Below are 22,344 nucleotides of genomic sequence, written 5' to 3'. Positions count from 1 at the left end.
TAATGTATTTTGCTGATATACACAAATCCGAACTTGGTATTAATAGAGGTGAAATAAGGATTTATTATACCACTCCAGAAAACATCAAGATTGACTGAGGAATCATTTTTGAATGAAAAGATCTTTTGTTTACCACTGAGCATTTGAACATTTACCTTTTTTGTATTCTTTATTTTCAGTCAGTCAAACCTTAAACCAAACTGTCCTCCATTTTAAACAAACTGGTAAAACTGTGATCAACTTTTGAGGAATCGAGTTGATCAGGAGCAAACCCACAATCTTTTGTAAAATGTTCAGAATCTAACGGCCGCTTCTTTTCCGGAAAGTCCTTGTCAGACAAATGTTCCAAACCCTGAAGTAAAACCGGCCACTCTCAGTCATAGTGTTTTAAAGAGAAATTGTAACAGTTTTTTTCCTGCCTGCTCCTCTTACACCCGCTGCCTTCGTCCTCTTGGCCCGTCTGCGGCTGGGTGCAGAGTGGCCTGGCTTGGCCGTGGTGAAAGTGATGCACTGAGAGTCCAGATAGTCCACCAGCTTGGCGGCGCCCAGGCGGATCCCGGCCGCCTTGAGTCGCTGTTGGAGCTGGGAGAGGACCAGAGGCTGGTACTGGAGGATCTGACTGTACAGCCCGGAGTCCGACAGGATGAAGGAACGCACGGCCTTGAGGCGGTCCTGAAGTTGAGTCACAGCTTGGGAGGCAGAGACGCCATCACTGTCTGAGTCGCCATCGGAAGTGAGGCACAGCTCTGGATTGGACCTGATAAGAGGGAGCGAAGTGGTTAAAAAAAGACACTGTATCAATGAAAGTTATTTCAAAACTACACCAAGTACCACTCCCATTTGATGTGATAATACACCATCTTACACCACTAATTGAAAATGTATTGTTGAATGTTGTCAATCTGCCCCATTTTACCTCCAATAACTGTTACCTACTTGATTATACTTCTAGTACTTCTCTATAATCTTACCATTATCTACAGAATAGTTTCACAATCAAACATTCTGTCTATAAAATGTCACAAAGTCGACCAGAACAACGTCCCAGAACCCAATAGGACCTAAATTGATAGTTTTGTCTGACGAGTAGTCCAAGATGCACAGATATATCATAGTTTAAAATAATCTGAGACAGGAAAACCAAAATACATAAGGAGCAAATGTGTTTGACAGGTGACAAATTATGTTTTGATTATCAGATGTATTTCTTGCGAGCTCTACTCCATATGGATAAAGCGACTCAAACTTAATATATCCTGCGTGAGGCCATCGGGACAGACGCGTCTTCAACCCACTTTGACTATGCACCAGCCAAGACCCCAACATACTGTGAGGCAGCGCATCTCATTCTGGGCAGTGACAGCGAAACTGAATCGTGGTGCCGTTGTTTTGATTGTGGTAGATGTTAAAAAAAGCTTATTTCTACAAGCAATTCATAGCAGCATTGACCGCTATAGTCCTAGTCCGTCCCTGAGTCAACCTGGGCGCAGCCTGTGCAGTTATGTGACAGGATTTCTAGTAGTGATCAAAACTTTTGTTTCATGGTGTCATTTTGAACCACGAGCTAGAACACTTGTCTATGCCAGTGAACAGAATATCAACTGAACCCTCTGAAAATCTGTAAAGCAACAAAACAATTGTGCACTGACTCAAGCATGGAGCTGCGTAACACCTGAGGCGATTCACGCTGTACCTTCCAGACTCTTCACTGGCGGCTGTTGAAGAGGTGTTGGACCCCTGTGAGGCAGAGAGCAGCTCTCCCTCCTCCTCCTCCTCCTCCTCCGCTCGCTGTTTCAGAGGGGAGACGGCAGCCGGCGCTATGGGCTCTTTAAACTTCACTGTCTGGCTGCCAGGAGCCGCTGAACTGGTGTTAGGGGGGGGCTTCCTCTTAGCAGCACGCCCCGCAGAGGGTGCCTCGTCCTCGGAGTCTGAACTGACCAGCTGGTGGGTGTACTGGTGGATCTCCTTCAGTTTGAGGATCATCTGGCGCTTGGGTAAAGGCCGAACGCCAAACCTGCACAGAGGAGACAGTCAGACAACAGATGGAGAGGAGGAAAACAAGCTGAGAAAGAGGAGGAAAGCCAGACAGACTAAGTTGACAGTGACACCAGGTAATCGGATAGTCCCTCAGTTAATAGCATTTGATTAAAAAAGAAAAACATGAGGGTAAAGAAGGTTCAGGGACTCTTTCACATGAGGCCAGAGATGAGAGTGAACTGACTGACCTGTTGAGTTTGTTCTTGAGATCCGGTGTGTCCATGTCAGAGTAGTGGGGCATGGGAGTGATGGGCACCACGGAGCAGTGCTTTTTATTGTGCGATGATGCTGTTGAGACAGAAACAAGATGATATTTCATTAGCACTACAGCTGTGATTTCTTTACCATAATTTAATCTACAAAAGATATCTACCTGCTTTCCTTAAACTTTCCTCATCCACTGAACTGAGTCATTTTCCTGTTTCCCACTCATTTCAGAAATGAGGATAGAGACAAACCGTAAAGCCATCGAGACAAATAATGTCTGAACTAAAGTGTGACTCTTGCACCTGACACTTTATATTTATATTTCACACAGCTGACCTTGGGGCTGAATTCCCTGTGGTCTTTTGAGGCTGCTGTCACGGAAACGTAACTTCAATATCTTTTAAACATCAATAAGTTTGTCAAACATCAGTGAAAAAATTGTTTGACACTAAGGAACTGACATCTGAGCCTCAGTATCTGCTGATGATTATTTTGGACAGATGAAAGATTTCCGTTATCAAACTCTGTTGTAAAAGTAGGGCTGGACAATATGGCCAAAACCTTTACCGAGATAAAAACTTCAGTATTAGTGTATATTGATCAATATCACAATAGATTTCACATAATCATTTTTGTTAAGTTTGAAGACAGATTTTTGCTCCTGCGTGAAGGTTGTGGTTTTCAACTCTTCTTTATGGGCAGAGAATGACACTTTAAAACATTTTACACATCTGAATTTCTTTTACAATTACATTTTAAGTTGCTCTAATTGTTCTGTTTACACTCATTTGGAAATGATTATTCTGTTTTAGTAACCTAACCATACCTGGCGTTCTGAGCTGAGCAGGAGGGTTCAACCTCCAAGAGAGAGGAAGAGCCTCCTCTTGTTCCTCCTCCCAGCTGTCCCACATTTGCGGGTTCATGAAGCTGTTGTGCGTGTCTGGTGGTGACGGGGTGAAGGAAGCGTTTCTATGAGCCTGTGCGCTGGTGGCTGGTTGTGCACTGTGGGCTTTAGATGGAGAGGAGTTCACCAAATCGCCGCAGCTGCTCGATGACTGGATACAGTGACTAGATGGTGGAGGATGACAGTCAACAGAGGTTGTTTCTTTTCGTTCCAGGCTACGTTCCTGCCGGCTGGATCCCCCGCTGTCCTCCAGCCTCAGACTGAAGCAGCCGGGGTTTGCTTCCACGCAGGCGTCAAGGCCCCATGAGTCATTGAAAGCAATGGGAGGCTCGTCCATGAAGCTCTGCTGGAAACTAGACTGGGCAATCTCTGCCTCCTCACTTTCTTCTTTTGCCTCCGCCTGTTGTCCTTCATCACGTGAGTCTTTATTTTTGCACTCGCTTTCTGTCCACTCATTTCTGCTTCCCCCTCTTTTGAGCTTATCCCCTGTGTTCTCATGACTGCTGGACTCAACAGAACGTCGACTCTCACTGGAGGACTTATGTTTCAGTGAACTATGAAGACCTCTGTGAGATGAAGAGGGGGAGGACAATGGGGAGAGATGAAAGCTCCCTAGCTCTGTCTTCTCTGGGCTCTCAGATGACGCCCTATCCCCCCCTTGACTGGTTGACCTCTGCTTGTCGAGGCTGCTGTTGAGCGGGGAGGCAGCAAGAAGAACAGGGAGCTGTCGGAGCCCTGTGTGCAGGGGAGTGCTGCTGTAGGGCTGCTGCTGGACGTGCTGGGGTGTCTCCTGCTTTGAGGAAGCTTGGAGGGGATGACGGTGAGATGAGCTTGAGAGGAGTGCAAGTGTAAGTTTGTGCGGGAGAACTGCAGACATTTCTCTGTTCTTACTTCCGTCATAACTACTGGTTCTTTGAGGGGAAAAGTTGAGATCCAAGCTGGAGCTACAGGGAGCGGTCTCTTCCAGTTTCAACCTGGGAATGCTGCGCTCTGTTAGGCCAACGTGGGCAGTACTGCTCGAGTTGTGAAGTGTGTTGTGAAGTGGTAGAGCAGGGGAAGAGAAGAGAGAAGAGCGTGAAGAAGACGAATCGCCACTAGGGAACAGCTGTGTCCTGCAAATGCTGCTTTTGGTCTGTGTGGAGCTGGACCTGCTGGAGCTGGTCCTACTGCATCTTTCATGCTGCACCGGTGTGGACGGGATCAGCCAGGAGACTTCAGGGGAACAGTCTGGACTCGGATCACAACCGGAACCTGGATGACCTTGACCCAAGGCTGCAGATGGATCACCAGGATTTAACTCTAAACTACGGGACACTTTATTCTCCATGAGGGGTTCTGTAGGTTTCGGGATTGACTGAGGTTTGATTTGGGTGTAACTCTGCAGCTTCTGGACAGTGCAAGGAGAATGTGACGAAGGACTGCAGGGTCTTAGAACAGCCACATCTACCTCCATCTCCTCGCTTGAGTCGGACAAAACTATGAGCTCTGGCTCCTTCTTTTTGGGGGGTGAATCAGGAGAAACAGGAACACAAATACTACGAGGATCTTGGCCTTCTCGCTTCAAAGACAGACATTGTTTAGGCACGTCCAGTTCAACAGCATCGGTTCCTGAGTCCCCCACCTGACCAGGGGACAGACCTGCCACAGGCAGGTTGGAGGTACTGGGTGGAGGGCTCTGGGAAAAGGCATCGAATCCGCTTGGTGAGGACTGAAGCAAAGTTCTGCCAGAGAGTTCACATGACGGTTTATGAGAGGACTGGTGTTTCTGGTAATGTACGGTGTGTGTCTTTGGTGGGCTTGAGGTTGAAGGTGACAAGGAAGAGGGGTCTTTGTCCTCGTAGACTCCCCAAGTGTCTGAGAAGAGGCGGCTGTAGGTGATATCCAGGCTGGGGTCTGGCTCAAGTTGAGAGTTCGGCTTTGGAGTTTTCTTGCTCAAGTCTCTTTTAGCTTCTGTCAGTTCTTCCTCTCCATCATCTACCTTTTCCTGCTCTTCATCGTCCTCTACTGAGTCTTTCTCCTCCTCCCTCTTTCTCTGTGTTGCTGCAAACTCGTAGATCTCATCCAGCTCTTCCTCGTTCACCTGTTCCTCACAGATCTCTCTTTCACCAGATGCGACATCATCGGTTTGATGATCTTCTTCTTCCAACCTTCTCTCCTCATCATCTCCACCATCAGTATCTAATCCCTCGTCTTCCTCATCCTCTTCATTCCACATAGAGCGGAGGAGCACCATGAAGGCCTGGTCTGTTTGGTCGTTGACATTCTCGCCCTGGTTCATGTAGTCTGCCTCCTGTTCAGGAGTCGGTGACTCACAAAGCTGCTGCAGCTCCTGCAAGTCGAACCTTAATGAAACACAAAAAGAGAAGAGTCTTCGCATAAATGACAGAATGAATTTGCAGCTTTTTCTTGTCTTTTTAACTTGAAATAAACGTCACGTACAAAGTGTTGTTTGATGTGAGGGGGCATTATGATTATGGTCTTAAAACAAAAAGTGATCAAAGTGCAAGGTTATTATAAACATCTAATATTAAATATCTGTGCTTTAATCTCTACACTTACCTTGATGCCAGCTCTAGTATGTGAGGTCGCAGTGAGGCTGGGATGGAGCAGTGGGCCGTGTACAGGTACTGCAGCAGAGCGAACACAGCCTGTCCCGGGACGTCGCTCATCAACACCCTCTGGGCTGCAGACGAACCCTCCTCCTGCACCCCGAAACCACCTTCATGTAGCTGGGAGAGGACCAGAGGAAGGAAGACAGAGGAAATGATGAGTTGAAAGTCAAAGAGTACGAAATATTGATAGAAGTTCTGGGCAAATATTGGATACTGGAAATTTGTTTTTATTGTATTGTGTTGTAAAAAACACATTATATTCAATACAAATTCCAAGATTGGATTTGATTACTTCAGGTCCACACATCACCACTCAAGTTGTTTGAGCTAAAACTTCTGTGACATGCATCAGAAAACATTTGCTCAGCTTAATCGGAGGTACAGAAACTGTGTCCAGTACTGTGACAGTGACATATGTCAGTCATTAATAGGTCCTCTGTCAGTTTTACTGCATTTATTGCTGAAAAGCAAACTATGAAAACCGAAGAATAGTGGATTTCTACTTAATTATGTAACTCGAAACTAGTAACAGAGCTGCACTCATGTTGGATCATTTTTACCATTTCTGCCAGCAGGGGGCAGCGGGCGTACACCATGAAGGAATGGGCAAAGTAGACGTCTCCACTGTCGACCTGGATCTGCACATCACTGAGCTGAGGGTTGTTCACCATGCTGCTCAGGTCTGACTCCAGTCTCGATAGTGCCACCTACAGAGGAACCAAAGATACACAATCAATGTTTTTAATGGAGATTAAATGGTGACACTGTATCTATTAGTGGATACATCTGCACTGAACTGAAGATGAGAATCACTTCAGCTTAATGTGATTATGACTGGTCTTACCGATCGGTGGCTGCCTCGCTCTTCATCTCCACGTGGCTTGTCACTTTTCCTCTGTGCTTGTCTCTGTGTGTTTTCTGAGTGTGTGTGTGCCGCCTCTGGCAGGAAGCCGCTCACACATATGTCAGCCTGCTCCTCTGACTCCTCCAGGAGGTTTGTAGACAGACTGGCTCTGCTCTGTTCGTCTGTGGGAACAGAGACAATCATGATCTGAACTTTAACTATGCAGCATACCAGAGAGTAGCAGTATATGCCAATCATTAAAAAAGGAAATGTAAGAAATGTTTCTTTGTAGAGTTGTGTATAGGGCTAGGCGATATGACTTCAAATCAATATCACGATTATTTCAAACTGTTACCTCGATTACGAGGTAATCAAAGTAAAGGTTACAAATGAGGCTGATCACTCAGCACCAGTCAACAAGTGACTCTGCTCTTCTGTTCTTTTCTAATCACTTACAAGTAGAACTGATCTTTATAAAAACCAACAAGTCAAAACACTGCGTTACCTCATAATCAACGGGAAGAACTTCTCTCCTGTCTGCAGGAGAGAAGTGTGTGTGTGTGTGTGTGTGTGTGTGTGTGTGTGTGTGTGTGTGTGTGTGTGTGTGTGTGTGTGTGTGTGTGTGTGTGTGTGTGCGTCGGCTTAATTAGTTATTAATCGATGCTGTCGATTCATGAATTGGATTGTTCAAGTCACTTTAACCCTGATGTCCTGGCTGTGAGCGTCACGTTAGGTCTCGTGTTGTGTGGCAGCTGAAGAGCTTACGCACAAAATGTTGAAATTTGTTAGTTTCTTATGTTTTTTTCAATGTGTTTGAATACGTGTCTCATAAACTCTAGAGTGAATCAAACACAAAGTAAACTTAAGTACTGTTCAGGTCATAATAACTTCTGATTAGTAAACGTGTTTATTGTTTAGGTGTAAAGTGAGTGCAGGTCAGCAGGGGAATGAGGAGGGAGGACATTAAGGCAGAGTAAAACAGCACAGAACGTAGTGGAAACCTGACAGTTCGTGAATGCCTGCACTGGGGAAAGTATTAACCGAACTGACATGAGCAAAATGAAGTCGGTTAGAGGTTATCAATGTCGGTTTCGATACATTTTTGGTTAATTGCCCAGCGCTACTTGTGTATGAAGAAGGGAGAATGTTCTCAACCTTTCTCCTGAAGGAAATACCTATTTTTTTAAACAAAAGCTGAGCAGTTTAAACATTTTCTGTAAGACCATGCTGAGCATACATCAATGTAATATTAACCGTTTTGTTATGATTTAATACCCAGAATAAACACATTTAATTGACTGTGTTGAGCCTAAAGCATAAATATATACATGCACACTCGTTGTACAGTCCATGCAGAATAAATCCATCAATTTTAAGTAACAGGTTATGTGAAAACTGACTCACTCTGTTAGATGAAGAGTATAGGGCAAGTGCCTAATGCATGATTAAAGGTTTACAACTACAACAACAACAGGACACAACTCAAACTGACAACAATAACAGGTTAAAGAGCAAATAATTATCCCTTTTCTTTGCATGTGCTAAGCAAGTATTCAGGAATGACTGTAGTGTTTATTAGGATAAAGGCACCCCCTCCCCAAAAGTAAACACACATTTCATGAGAATACAGTTTGTGTAATGTGTGCATGAGTTACTTTTGTCACTGCCCGAGGTCATGTATCTGCACTGTGTGAGGGTCATGCCGTCTTCAGCCAGCTCCATCAGGTCCCTCAGGGCCTGGCTGCCCACTGGGTGCTGCCCCGTGCCCGGGGTGGAGGGAGCCGAGGAGGAGGCTGCAGTCTGGGAGGAAGAAGGCAGGATGGAGGTCCTGGCCCCTGCCACAGGAGTTCCTTCAGTCAGAGGTCGCAGAGAAGACTCAGACTTGTTTCCAGCGTTCAAAGGGGCTGCAGCAGTCTAAAGGTGGAAGAGATCAGTTTAGATCTAACTCAACTGTTATGTAACTTTTTAAAATCAAATATTCAATGAGTCATGAAAGCTCACATTTTACACATAATTAAAAGCAAATAAAACAAATGGAAATTGTGAAAAAATAAATTACACACATTTCTCATCAGAGTTTATCACTTTTTCAGAACAGTGGATCACTTTTCATTGCTTTGACGCAAAATAAATGCATCAGCCCATATTTCATTTTTTTCTATTCTTACCTACGTGCTGTTTTGTTAGTTAAACTCGACCACCTGCAAAACACGGAATTTACCCCCCTTGTTGTTTTTATTTACAGACATTTTTGAAAATGACAGTAAATTTGTCTGGAATTCGAGATATTCTTTTACGTCACATACTATGTAAAGCAACCTGGTATCACAGAGGAATTATAAGTTTATGACCACCAGTCACATGATCAGTTTCCCCCACGATGAATACTGCATGTCTGAACATACAGTATCTACAAAAAAGTATTGTGAATACTTCATATTCAAAGTGTGATGTTAATGATAACTTTATTTCTATATCTATAGTCACAGTATACTATACATGTGCAGTGGGGTCCAAAAGTCTGAGACCAATTTATCTATAGTGAATATGTTAGTTTAGGATTAAAATAAAGCCTACAGAAGCACGTTGTAGCATTAATGATTCATGTCGTTTTTTTTACTGTGATAAAATGTTGGTTTGTGCAGAAAGGAAAATGATAAACAAATAAAACCTTCAAAAACAGTATATTGTAATGCAAGTGTGTCTTTTTTGTCAAATTATTGACATTGTCTTTCAGGGACACAAGTGAAGTCAGTGTTGTGAGTTTTGGTTGCATAATTGGGTGCATTTTTGGATGAAAAAGTGAAGTCAAGTTCAATATCATGGATGAGGATGTAAACTGAACAGGATAAAATATATGAGAAGCAGCTATCAGTGCAACTGTCTCCCTCGTCTTTAATGAATATGTCATGCTTGGTTTTATGCCACATCAGGTTTAAAAGGCGTCTTGATAAATTCACTAACCCAAATTTGGAAAGTTGGCTCTGCTGTCAGATTCTACTGATCAATAACAGTAATTCCCTTAGTTTCAGACACTTTATATATGAATCTGCACAACCAGACCAGACAGTGTTAACTCCAGTCTTATTTCTGTTCCCCACTGAAACCTGACAGACATAATATAACACGATATGTAATCAAGTCTGTGATCTCTCACCTTTGGGGTTTCCCAAGGAGTAATGAACTCTCTGAGCTCCTGAGTGTAGAAATCTGACTGACAGGTGAAGCTGCTGCTCAGCAGTGTGCTTTTCTGCCAGAGGGGGGCCGCCCTGCTCAAGCCACACAGGCTGCTGGGGCAGCGGGTCGGGGTGGGGGGAGAGGGGGCCCGGCTGTGTAGGAGGAGAGCAGAGACACGTTCCTGCAGCCTCACCAGGGCCGCCTGAGCATCCTGAACGAGCAGGAGCGGAGGAGGACGAGGGACGGCTCCTTTTTTCTTCTTTCTACGCCCTTTACCTGCACCAGGTGGAGGAGACAGGTTTACATGCCGTCTGCACAAGAGAGGCTTTTTCTAGTTCTAATCAAAGGCAACTGGATTTGCTTGAAGTTACTGAAGATGTTTCAGCTCTTATCTAGAAAGCAAGTTCAGTTTCTTTCATATACCCAAGAATCTTCACAGACATCTCCAAGTCCATAAGTCTGCAAATAAATTGGCTAATTACGTATAATTTGTACTCATCTATGCATTTGGCTACTACCCAGACAATAATACAACTGTATTCTAAAACCAATCGTTTCCCACAGTTTATGTCATGTCTTTGTATGTTAAATGTCCAACAGATATTAGTAGAGACACAACTTCAGGCCTCGCCAAAGTTAACACACACATGCGGACACAGAATACGTTGTGTTCTGAAATATTTCTTCCAGCAATGACAAAGATAAAAAGAAAACTGCTTCTACGGTTTCACAAGTTAAACAAAGTAAAATGCTTTACAACTCCCACATTATTAACACAATAAATTCACAGACACACATTAGACAAATGTGTAAAAACTCCTGTGTTAAAATCCAGCCTGTTTAATTGTTCACATATAATTAACTAAGTTCCTAAATTTGGTTTCTTCTGTCTTAACATGGCCGATCTAAAAAGAAGAGGATAAAGCAAAGTAAAGGCAGGTTATACATCCTAGGAAAATTATCTCCAAGGATGATGTTACTACCAGACACACAAGGGTATCTGGTCTGAGATGAATTAATCAGACACAGGTCCGAAGTGTGACAAATAAAAATAATTCAACCGAGAAGGTAATTTCATAAAAACATAGCTTAAGCTAAGAAATCATTTCTAAAAGTTCCTCTTATATATTTGATGATGTATTATAAAAACTCTACTACTGTACCTGTGTCTGCTTTCAGCACTGGAGTCATGGAGGTGTGAACGGCAGTGACCTCTGTTTTTAACCCTCTCTGTGCCTCCCTCTCCTGTTCCAGCAGGGAGGAGGACAGAGCCAGAGCCACCATGGTGTCTTCATCCAGAGGATCGCTCTTCTTCCTGGGCTTCTTCCTCGCTGGGACGCCAGGCTTGGAAGGGCCTTTCCTTTTAGTGCCTCCAGTCTGTGTGCGTCTGTGACGTTTGATTAAACTTTGTTAGTGCAAACTTACTTGGTGATAAGCCATCTATTTTTATTGTAGGAAAAGATGAGCAATGAAACATGACATGGTTCAGTTCAACATTCTCAATCAGACTGAAATCCAGCAATGAGAGTAACTTGGTCCATGCAGGGATGAAAACAGTCACCATCAAAAGCCAACAAATGTTTATGGAGCAGCTGCATCACTTATTGCTACTGACAGTCAGCTCAGAGGTTTATTAAGGTGTTGTCTTGTATCTGGACTGACATGATGAGGCTGACTCACGCTGTGTTGACAGTGGGGACGTTCTGGGTCTCTTCAGCCTGTCTCTGCAGAGCCTGCAGCAAGACAGCTGGAAGTACGCCCATGTCTGAGGAGCAGCGCTTCAGGTGGGCCGAGCGACTCTTCTGGGACTTGAACTTCTTACCACAGATCGGACATTCAGGGAGAGCAGGGGGAGGAGGAGGGGGTGGGGCGCTCTCTTCACTGTCATCTAAACACCTATAAAGAGGGATCATTCTCACTGTCAATGTGACCAACAGTCTATTGCTCGTCATCTCTCGGAGTCAGATCACCAACAGAGCACCAACAATAAAAAATATACATGTCCAAACCTGTTGATATGTTGCGTTCGCCCATCGGGGGTCATGTGTGACAGGTCTCGGTGGCAGATCTGACAGAAGAAGAGGCCTCCGTCCTCCAGGTTCACCACCTCGGCCTCTGCTGCCTCCTTGTCCAGCTCCTGCTGCAGCCGCAGGGCCAACGCCTCGTCACTGTCTGGGTGGAGACCAGAAGTGCTGGGTTGTGGAGGATCTGCACACAGAGACGAGGGTGGACCGGATTCAAAACACATACAGATACAAAAGACGAAAAAACCTAAGCACAAGAGAACCATGAGCAAAAACACACTAAGAGACCTGCAGAGTCAGGTGAGAATTCTTTGTGGGTTTGTCCAGACAAGCGACCCTGCTCACATTACACATTCTCTAGTGTTAATACAAACATGTTGCAGCCTTAACTGTAAAAATTGCATGGAAGAAAATCAATAAAATTATTTTAAATTATTATCATTATATTATTACAACAATATAGCTTATAGTATGTGTCTGTCTACAGGGCCACCTTTACATCCCACATTCTCCTTATAAAAGTCAAAAACTTTTTAAAAGGAGCAGGGGGAGAAGCACAGCATATGTCTCTGCTGCGTGCTGGGTGAAGGACACAGTGATTAGAAATCTGTTCAAATAGCATCATGTCATGTCACCTTGTCTTTGTGGCGGTGGGTTCGGAGTGCGGTCGTTCTCGTGGCTTGTTGGCAGGGTCGCGTCCCTGTGCACCATCCTCTGAGGACTGGCTCTCTTGAACTGTTGCATCCTGAGGAGCACTTTGTCTTCCGCTGTCAGGACTCTCTCAGCTCTGGCTCCTGAAGGCACAGCCAAAGACCCAGCATCTCCTGAGTCACAGCCAGTCCCACTGCAGACAGACTGGGTCCCCGGGACTTTTGGCCGAGAGTCACCATCCTTTTTGTTGTTTCTCCTCCTCTTGACACCCTCGCTTGCCTGACTGGAGGCCGACTGATGCTCTGCTCTCCGTGGCAGCCTGGGTTCAGCTGGTTTCTTTCGGACTCGTTTCAGCAGCTTGGATGCAAGATCTACAAAATCCTGGTCAGAGTCGTCCATGATAGTGAGGTTTTCCTCCCATTGAAAGGCCAATGGAGCTGCTGTCACGACCAGCCTGCAAAGATAGATGGTATAGTGGGAAACTGCCACTCCTCCTGGGACAGAAGCACAACCGCATCTAGGAAAAAGAAAAGAAAATATGACAGAAAAATTACATTCGGAAAATATTACAATATCCAAAATAGTAATGCATAAATACACACACTTGCAAATGGAAAAACAAAGCATTCATTGGCTCTCTTTTGAAGAAGAAGAAGAAAACAACAAAAAAACATCTTAGAACTCAAATGTAAAAATATATGCACCTTCACTTTATGTTGGCTTAAAGTAACTTCACATCTAATCTAGACAAAGCACAACATTTAAACATGAAATAATATGATTTGTACAGTTTGTAAAGTTAAAAAAAAATCTAACTGCTGTATTTTAGTGACTTAAAACAGACTACTACCTTTCACACACTTTCCACCCAGGTTTATAAATAGGAAAAGTATGAACTATAACAACAGAACCTTCAAAATGAAAGTCTCCCTTAATCCACATAGGGATTTGCAGGAATATAAAATGCCCTGTTAATAATTTGAGCACAACATACACATGACCACATAAGCAGGGGCGTGTTAGCAACATCTAATAAAACAGCAACGTTATCGTTTAGTACAAACTTGTATCTACAAACGTAGCTTCGATAAGACCATTCTACCAGAGAAATAACGTTTGAGGTCGTTTGTTTATGGTGAAAATATCAGTTAGCCTGCTAGCTGCTCATGCTAATACACAACACTCACCCAGGTTTTAATGAATGAGCTCTTCCGCTTTAGCTTCCAGCCTCATGGTTCTCGGCTCTGCTGCATTAGTCCTTCTCCTGACATTTTAAATCAAATATAACTTCATTTGTTCATCGGTTGGAGAATAAAACAGACGAAAAGCTCATGGATGTGTATTTACATTTCAAAACGACTCCCACTCAGCCGCGTCACTGCGAGCTTCCCGTCATGTGACTGGGAGCCAACCAATGAGTAGTCGTCCGCCAGGTCACGTGACTAAGACCGCGGAGTAATGTGTCACAACTTGTTCCATGACCGTAAATCCTGGTTGAGTAGCGAGCAGGCTCATCTAGTAAAAAGTGTTGAATTAAATATTTGTGAATGACTGTTTATATTTTCTATTCACCCCAACAAACAGGATGCTGTTTACAACAAGCAACTTGTGGTGGTACATTTTATATTATGGTCCTTCTAGGATACTGTAACCATAGTAGCAACAAAGTGATGCTCAATTTCATGGAGAAAATCACGAAGATCTGAATTTCTCTAAATCAAACTATTAAAACTTTTAAGTGAGCGATAAAAGTAAAATTCTATTTATTATCACTCCTATTCACAAATAGTGAATATGTATTGATTGAAGTGTCCCATTAGAGACCCTGAGCTGAGCACGCCTCCATTTTTTGTCTAATATATCTAATTATAGTAATGAGCTCATTTTCATTTTGCATTCATCAGGGATATAAAACAACTAAAATAAATCCAGCATTGATATCTAACTTAGTTCTTAAAAAGCTACATGTCTCACATTTCAGCCATATTGATAATGTATTTATACATGATATAGATTATTGTTAATGTAAAGTTTGCAGAATAAAAGACCACTGAATTAACTGAGTTTTTTTAATGACTTGCATTATGGCAGATGTGATCTTAATCTCTGGTCAGATATTCCTTCCCTGAGCAGATCACCAGAGTGTTGTCTTATTGCTCAAACAGCATTATCTCTAAACGAGGCCCAATTTGTGCAATGTGCTGTAAGAAATCAACTTAAGTGATCGGAAGCTGTCACCTACTTTACTCAGATCACGTAAATCGTATATATTTCAAAATTTTGTCAGGATTTACACATCCACAACCGTATTTCCTCCCTCCATCTTTTCTTTGATATTTGTGTCAAAACGTATTATCTTGGAATCCAGAAAAAAGTATTTTTTCAATGTTTACTTGAATTCCTTTGATAGGTTCAAAATATTGAATTCAAAATTTTTCCAATAGGACTGGAATCAGTACTTGTTCTAATTTTACTGCGTTTTCTGGAAGTTATATGCAGTCTTTACTTTATACTCGATCAGAGCTGACTTTGTCATTGATACAGGAAGTGATTAAACTCAATCAAATAAAAGGGGAGACAACGGAGGAGGTATTAACCCTTCAACACATCCTTGCAAGTAAGCGATTCAAAATCTACAGAATGAACCTTTTTATAGTCTCCAAAAAGCTCCACCTTAGAAGAGCTGCATCACAACAAACTATCCTCACCGTGGCAAAACCTGCAAATTTGCACACCTTTCCAATCAGACGTACGAAATGATGTCACGAATAATGGTTTCATCAGGATCAAATGTTTGCTGCAGAAATGTGCAGACGCAGGGCCTCAACCAGTTGTATAGTTGAGACACTTTTTTCTCCACATTGTTGCTGGTGACTGGATGATAAAACACTGCCAAGTTAAAACAAACATGAGTGATACCTCATTATTTAGCCAACAGAGTCCTGGAGTTCTTCTGCTGCACACAGTTTATTTAACAATATGGTATATAAGTAAGAAATGAGTCTTTAACCAGTATATACAGTGATTTCATTCTCTCTTCCTTATATTTATAGTATTTTGCTTAATAACTTGATTTACAATAGAAGAAAAAGTAAATCCCCCTAATTCAAGTTTTCATGTGAGAGGAATGAGGGTTGACAAAACATTTAACATTTTTCCAGGGTGAATCTCAAACGTGTCCTTCATCCCTAGATAACACACCACTTAGTGTACAATTTAGAGGAAGGGGCATGATTGGAGATGTGGCCTACGAACAACCGGTGATCATTCCACCTCAGCTTAGGGGGCTGGTCTCTTTCTCACACTCGTTACACTTTACAATATTTGTATGACAAAAATGTATGACAAATTCTTTTTAATGTCAAAGCAACAATTTTCTACACCTGCCAGACACTTCTTTTTTTCAAATTCCAGGCCACTGAGATGTAGATTGCAGTCCTTTGTCATCTTTGTAGGTGAAACCAGTCAAAGCTGTGTTTCTCTTAGTGACTGTGAGGGTTTGTGTCAGTGTCTTCATGTGTGCCTGCATACATGCCCATGTATACACAACCTGGCGCAATCCATTTCCTAGTTTTAATACAACTGAGTGCTCTTCATACACACAAAGAGGAAGGGAGCAGTCCCTGTCCCTGAACGCATCGTCTTGGAGTAATGGTACAACACTAGATTACATTGCCAGGAGTGACAGTTTGAGAACAAAAACCTGGCCCAATTCCCAGACAAATTATTTTACAGTTTCAACACAAATATGCTTTAAGTTTTTTTCCAAAGGTACAAAATAAAAAGATATGAATAATATAATGAAATTGTACATTTTCCTTAAAAAAAGAAAGAAGAATGAGAAAGGCATGAAACATACCAAAAACAAACCAAAAATAAAATTGAGTATTGAACACATTTGGTCTCAACCAAAAAATATATTCTTTGTGATTTAAATTTTATCTTAGAAGCATCTTGCAAATTCCTCAACATCTTAAGGAGGAAACACCCTTCCACTTGGGTTTAGGAAACAATTCCCCAGAAGTGTTGACTTTTTTTAGTTTTGTATTTTTCTCAACCAAATTTTCTTTTTACAACAACTTTTTACTCAGTACAAAAAAACCATTCTCAACCATAGAAAGAACAAAGCGAACAGCATAAAGAGTCCGAAGGGAAGCTAGGAGGAAGAAGAGCATTGGGAGGATGGGTCCTGGGAGTGAGATTGTGTTCCCAGCAGAAATGCTACAATCCCTCCACAAACTTCTCCAGAGTGTCCCCTGTAGCATCTCCCACCATCCCCAAGTCACTGTTCAGCCCTGCTCTGTTGGGTGTGTTAAGCTGCGGCAGCATGGCACTCTGTTCTGGTGTCCCCAAGTGTCCCTGCTCCATGGATTGCAGCGAGCCCCCGAGTCCCGGGCGCGGGGAACCCGAGTGTGGCGAGGGCTGGGGCTGGATCTGCGGCGATGGACTGGAATGTGGCGGCTGTTGCGAAGGCGGACAGGGGGACTGGACGGGCGCAGGGGAACGGACCTGGTTGCTGAGGGTGTTGGCTAGTGTGGGCTGACCAGGAAGGTGGGCTCCACCCTGGGGCTGGCCAGCCAGCAAGTGGGTCTGGGGGCTCATCGGGCTGGGCTGGGCGGGGGAGCCCATCTGCTGCTTGAGGACGGCCTGCTGCTGCTGGGGAAGCTGCTGCTGCTGCTGCTGTTGGAGCATTCGCTGATGCAGCAAGTTCTGGCTGGGGTCCATCCCCATGCCTGGCTGGGCCATCTGAGACAAGGGTGGGAGCTGGCCCATGGGACCCCCAGCTGCTCCTGGGCCTGTCTGCATGGCTATTTGCTGCTGCTGCTGCTGCATGCGGATCTGGGAATATGTAGCTGCTGTACCCTGCGTTTGTGCAGGGAACTGGCCAGGGTGGCCCTGAGGCATCACCCCCTGCTGTTGCTGTTGCTGCTGCTGCTGTTGTTGTTGTCTTAAGAGCTGCCGACGGTAGAGCTCCTGGAGCTGGGGGTTGTTGTTCAACAGCTGTCCTTGAGCCCCTAAAGCTGCCATGCCCTGCGCAGGAGGCTGCTGCGGCTGCTGTGGGGGTATCCCCGGCCTCTGCACTGCTCCTCCTGGCATGGCCATGGCCTGCATTGCAGGCATGCTGGGCTGTTGTTGCTGACCTGCTTGCTGCTGCTGTGGCTGGTTGGCATGGTACTTGGCTGTTCGCTGTTTGATGAAAGCAGCCATTAGCTGAGGGTTTGATTTGAGGATGTTGAGAACTTGCTGCTGCTGTTGCGGTGAGCTGGGAGACTTGAGGGTGCGTAGGAGGTCCTGCAGGGCATTGGGAGCGATAGCACCAGGTCTCTGGGGTGTTTGTGGCCGGGCACCTGGCTGCTGTGTTATCAGAATCCTCTGACCCTGCTGAGGCTGCTGCCCTGGTAGCATCATGGCTCTCTGCATGGTCATGGCCTGCTGTGGCGTCTGGCCAGGGACGAGGCCTGGTTGTTGAGTCTGAGCTGCCTGCATGGGCCCTGCAGCTCCGGGCCACTGTCCTGGGGCCATGCCGGTTTGCATCACCTGCGGTCCCCTGGGCCCAGGCACCATTTGCATGGGTGGCTGAATTGGTCCAGTCATGCGCTGCTGTGGCTGCTGGGGGTTCATGGGCAAACCGTTCATGTTGACCCGGTAGTTCTGCTGGTTCTGCTGGGCCTGTGCCATCATCTCGATGTGCCGCGCCATCTTGACTGCAGCAAGGGGAGGCTGCTGCTGCATCTGCTGAGGTGGCTGGGGCGGCTGGGGGAGAGGAGACTGCTGCTGGTGTAGAGGGGAGGCCTGGGGCCCAGGCTTGCCCTGGGATACTGGTGCTTGAGGCTGGCCATTACGAGGTGCATTGGAAAAAGAAGGGGCCATGACACCTGATGAGTTGGGCGTCTGCGGCTGATTGGAGAGTGGCTGCTGGGGTGTCTGGGGAGTGTTAGGCTGGCCATGGGAAGTGGGGGTACTGGGGGCAGCTGAGGCCGGAGGGGATGGCAGCGGCATGGTTCTTCCCTGCATGGTGGCCATTCTCCTCCTCATCAGCTGGGCCTGCTGGAGCCTGTGCTGCAGCTGCTGCTGGCGAAGCTTGTGCTTGATGTTCAGGCAGAACGGGACAGGACACTTGTTCTCCTGACAGTGCTTTGCATGGTAACAGCATAAAGCAATAAGCTGCTTGCAAACGGGGCAGCCACCGTTGGTTTTGCGCTTGCAGCCCTTGGTGTGTTGAACCACTCGCTTCATCTTCTGGCAGGATGGCAGGGAGCAGTTGGCATTGCGACACTGACAAGCATGGACCAGGGACTGGATGCAGCGTTGGATACTTAGGCGTCGGCTCTCCTGCGGGCTCTTGGAGGCCTCTCCACTCTGGCCGTTGCTGTCGTCGTCCAGGCCGAGGCCCCACTTCACCATCTGGTGCTCGTGGCCCTTTATGTTATAACAACTGATGCAAAGATCAAAGTCCTGAAAAAAAGGGAGGGAGAGGGAAACAGTTAACAGGAGTTAAAAAGTTTCAAAAATATATTAATCATAAGTTTCATATATGATCTCTGTGATCAAGTCAATTTCCCTTGTCTGTATATCAAAAACTGAACAGACTTCCACCTTATTGTTTTACCTGTTGTGATTTTGTAAAACCACAGTAAGGCACAAAAATAGCAGCAACTCACCTCACACACGGTGCAGTGCCAACGTGTCTCCACATGGTGCTTGCACTCGTTGCAAGTGTAGACAAAACGATCCTGTCCCTGGTTGTGCAATTCAACCAGCATGCACATGGTGCTCCACTTGCACCTCCTGAGGGAGCTGAACTCCCAGTGCTTATCTCTGGCCAGAGTCAGGAAGGCATCACGGCCGTCCATCAGGTCGCAGGAGAGCGAAGGGTCGGGGTCAACGATGGGCGGCAAGGTGTTGACCAAGGGACCAGAGTGGAAGTGAATGACAAAGAACACCTTCACCGGAGAGAAATAAAGACGAACTTGAGTCAGCAAAGCACAAATAAAGTGAAACAAGTTTTTTATTGATTACTCTATCAAATTTTTTTTTTAATCTATTATTTTCTGTTAAATAAAACCAGATATTTTACCATTAAATTAATGAACCATTTCAAACATCAACTTTTACCCAATTATATTACCCAAACAAAAAGTTCAGATTTGTTTAACTATTTGTAGTAATATCAAATTTAATTTGGCCCAATGTAGTAATTGATTAAGTCAGCACAGAGTGCCAGCTGAAATTTACGTATTCAAAGATTTACTTGATTATTACATGTAAACGAAGGAAAAACAGATAAAAGCCGGACCTCTTTGTGCTTCTCCATGGAGGCGTACAACTTCTGGGACAAATCATTTGCTACATTCGGCATCCCAGGCTTCTTCTTATTGGCTCGGCTCACACTGCTCTTGTTTTTATTTGTCTTTTTGTTGTTCTTCTTCTTAGCATTTTTGCTGTCACCTGGCGTACCCTGAGGAGAAAAACAGCGTATTAAATTATCATATTCTCTCATCGTGTGGATGATTGACAGTCTTTCCATCGGTCAAGTTAGTTCAAATTACAGTGATTTTGGTTCTTCAGGAGGCCATGTGTTATAACAATAACAATATTCCAGGTTTTACAAAGTAGTGGAAAAAATAATATTCATATTGTATAGGAATGTTTAAGGACAAAATAGCTGTCAAAGACAATATGATTAAACAGTGGACTTGTAGTACCGCATTATCAAACATTATACAAAGTTCTTACCTCAGGAGTTTCACAAGCAGCTGTGTTCTCCTCCTTCTTCCTCTCCTCCTCCTCCTGCTCCAGCTCCTTGATGCTCTCCTCCAGCACGTTGGGCCAGAAGTCACCCTCGAAGTAGGGCAGCTCATTGGCGCTGATCAGTCGGTCCTCAGTCGCCTGTTTGAAGATGTCCTGTGGATAATAAAAGATATCCACAATTTAAAAACATTATTCTTAACATTATTATTCAAATCTAAGCAGAGATGTGACAGGAAACAGTAAATCAAAACAAGACTTAACCAACAAACCAATATTTTGAATGCACATGTTAATTTCTCCCCTTTACCTTGTAGTCATGAAGAATCCTCTCTGCAAAGGCTTTGTCAAGCATCTTCCTGTACCACTCCTGTAGCCTCTTAGGCTTGGGGATCTTCTGATCAGGAGGATGGCAGTGGAAGATGTAATCATCTCCTTCACTGGGAGGGCATGCCCAGATGTGGCCCTGGGCGTACCTGCAGACAGTGTTAAAGGGAGGAGATCTGTTGGCCTAGTACAGGATCCAATCAAAACCTTCTTTCCCAACACTCTTCCCCATGTTGTAAGCTTTTGAGAGGTGAAGCAGAATAGAAGGGTGAGGCTTACCCGAGTTTCTTGACATATTCTAGATAGCCGATGAGGATCTCGTGGTACACTGCTGTTCGTAGAAGCCGAGGTCTGAAGAAGTGAATACTGTCAAGGTATGATATGTAGACCCGTCTGCAGAGGAAGAGAAGAGGACCACGGTAAATATCACAGGTCAGATCCCATCTCTACTGCCATATACTGCATGTAATAATTCGATGTACAGACCTAGTGTTGGGAAATGGGCTCTCAGAGCCGTACTCCTGCACGTGCATGCCAAAGAAGCAAACGTCCACACCGTCAATCTCCTCAAAGGCGAAAAGTGCTTTGGTTCTGTAGGGAAAGGTCTCAGGCATTTCACCCGTGTCCACAAATCTGTAGAAATAAAGAAAATAGAATTACCACCTCACAGTTGTACGCATTCAACAAGCAGTCACATTTACATTCATGTCTGCCGAGAGTCATATAATTTACATAGCGATTTTATGAAAAGTATGAAGTGTATGGATATTGAGGTATGGCCAAAAACATAGTTTGTCAGGTCACAGTGACCTTGACCTTTAACCATTGCACATGAAAATCAAATCAGTTCACCACTGAGCCCTATTTGTGTCCAAGGAAATTTCCTCAAAGTCTCAGGCAAAAGAAATGTCACTGGTGCAGATGTATTAAAACCAATATTAAAATGTGTATATTAAGATCTAGCCATCTACACAACAACCTAGAACATTTCCTGAAAATCAGCCTTGGACTATTGGAAACTAAAACATGTAATCTGGGTGTGATATGAAGTTAGGAGAGGCTGTTGAACAGTAAGGTGCGGACTGAGTAAAGCTGCAGATTTTGTATACTTACTTTATTTGACCAGGGAGTGAAGATACTCTACACACCTTGTAAAGGTATGTAACCTTTAAACCATGTGGTTTTAGATGACCCCCTCTAGTGAAAATCAAGTTTCTAACCTCTCTCATGTTCATATGGTGTTTTTTTTAGAGAAGATAAATGTGTTTAATTAATGGTTAATCAATACCAGGGGAGGAACTTTAAAAGAACATTTCAAGTCCTCTGTCTTATTGTGACTCAAAAGGAAACAAGAGTCACAAGCTGTCTGAGACGTTTGCTTGTGTGTCGCTGGTTTATAAAACACTCAAGAACATAATGGGATGATTCAGGTCAAGAAGCCTTCAGTCAATAAAAGAAGCAAACAGTCTATAATCAATCCACCCGAAGATAACAGGTTTCAGGATGAGGGCCTCCGCCCTGTGAGGATGGGACGAACATCGCAGACTTTGATCTCGTGTGAGGAAACAGTAAACCACTCTGAGGTACTCAGGGAGGGTGTAAACTCCATCTTGTCAAACCAGCAGGCTCCACCATTACTCTAAGTGGTACAAAAGCTTTATAGAGGGCATTCAGCTTTGTATGGCAGGGACAATAAACAAATCAGCTCAGGGCAAATAAGAACTGTGCCGATGCATCTTCAAATATAAGAATGTGAGACAGGTACAGGTCATCTACAACACTATGGCCGCCCTCATCTTGTCCTCTCGTTTA

At 44.3% G+C, this 22,344-nt stretch overlaps 2 protein-coding genes across 6 annotated transcripts in view; both read right to left on the bottom strand.

Moving 5' to 3' along the window:
• Window positions 1-39: 39 nt before the first annotated feature.
• Window positions 40-13,867, bottom strand: slx4 (SLX4 structure-specific endonuclease subunit homolog (S. cerevisiae)). The gene is made up of 14 exons (XM_035178265.2): window positions 13,644-13,867; window positions 12,441-12,973; window positions 11,791-11,989; window positions 11,462-11,677; window positions 10,945-11,168; window positions 9,762-10,057; window positions 8,260-8,518; window positions 6,605-6,786; window positions 6,321-6,467; window positions 5,708-5,877; window positions 3,071-5,490; window positions 2,226-2,325; window positions 1,694-2,014; window positions 40-757 (listed from the first exon to the last, which is right to left on the bottom strand). The coding sequence occupies exons 2-14, from the start codon at window positions 12,853-12,855 to the stop codon at window positions 388-390; spliced, it is 5,319 nt and encodes a 1,772-aa protein (XP_035034156.2). The 5' UTR covers window positions 12,856-12,973; window positions 13,644-13,867; the 3' UTR covers window positions 40-387.
• A 1,512-nt stretch (window positions 13,868-15,379) lies between these two features.
• The window catches only part of crebbpa (CREB binding protein a), a 51,151-nt gene continuing 44,186 nt past the window's right edge, over window positions 15,380-22,344 (bottom strand). For all 5 annotated transcript variants that reach the window (XM_035175022.2, XM_035175030.2, XM_035175038.2 and 2 more), the window contains 7 exons: window positions 21,019-21,165; window positions 20,812-20,925; window positions 20,516-20,681; window positions 20,194-20,361; window positions 19,754-19,915; window positions 19,119-19,400; window positions 15,380-18,912 (listed from right to left, as the gene is read on the bottom strand). In XM_035175022.2, coding sequence (XP_035030913.2) covers window positions 16,678-18,912; window positions 19,119-19,400; window positions 19,754-19,915; window positions 20,194-20,361; window positions 20,516-20,681; window positions 20,812-20,925; window positions 21,019-21,165 — 3,274 coding nt within the window. In that variant the 3' untranslated portion in view covers window positions 15,380-16,677. The remainder of the gene's footprint in view (window positions 18,913-19,118; window positions 19,401-19,753; window positions 19,916-20,193; window positions 20,362-20,515; window positions 20,682-20,811; window positions 20,926-21,018; window positions 21,166-22,344) is intronic.

The sequence above is a fragment of the Hippoglossus stenolepis genome, chromosome 2 (genome assembly GCF_022539355.2).
Source record: "Hippoglossus stenolepis isolate QCI-W04-F060 chromosome 2, HSTE1.2, whole genome shotgun sequence".
NCBI lineage: Eukaryota > Metazoa > Chordata > Actinopteri > Pleuronectiformes > Pleuronectidae > Hippoglossus > Hippoglossus stenolepis.
The sequence above is the reverse complement of the archived record's forward strand: the minus strand, read 5'-3'. Positions and strand labels throughout refer to the sequence as shown.

Excerpts from the sequence above, each read along its gene's own strand:
- slx4 (XM_035178265.2), bottom strand. The coding sequence starts at position 12,855 with ATGGACGACTCTGACCAGGATTTTGTAGATCTTGCATCCAAGCTGCTG. Across the intron at positions 11,678-11,790 it reads CGAACGCAACATATCAACAG|GTGTTTAGATGACAGTGAAG; the intron begins GTTTGGACATGT and ends CCCTCTTTATAG. Across the intron at positions 6,787-8,259 it reads GACCTCGGGCAGTGACAAAA|ACGAACAGAGCAGAGCCAGT; the intron begins GTAACTCATGCA and ends CTGTTCCCACAG.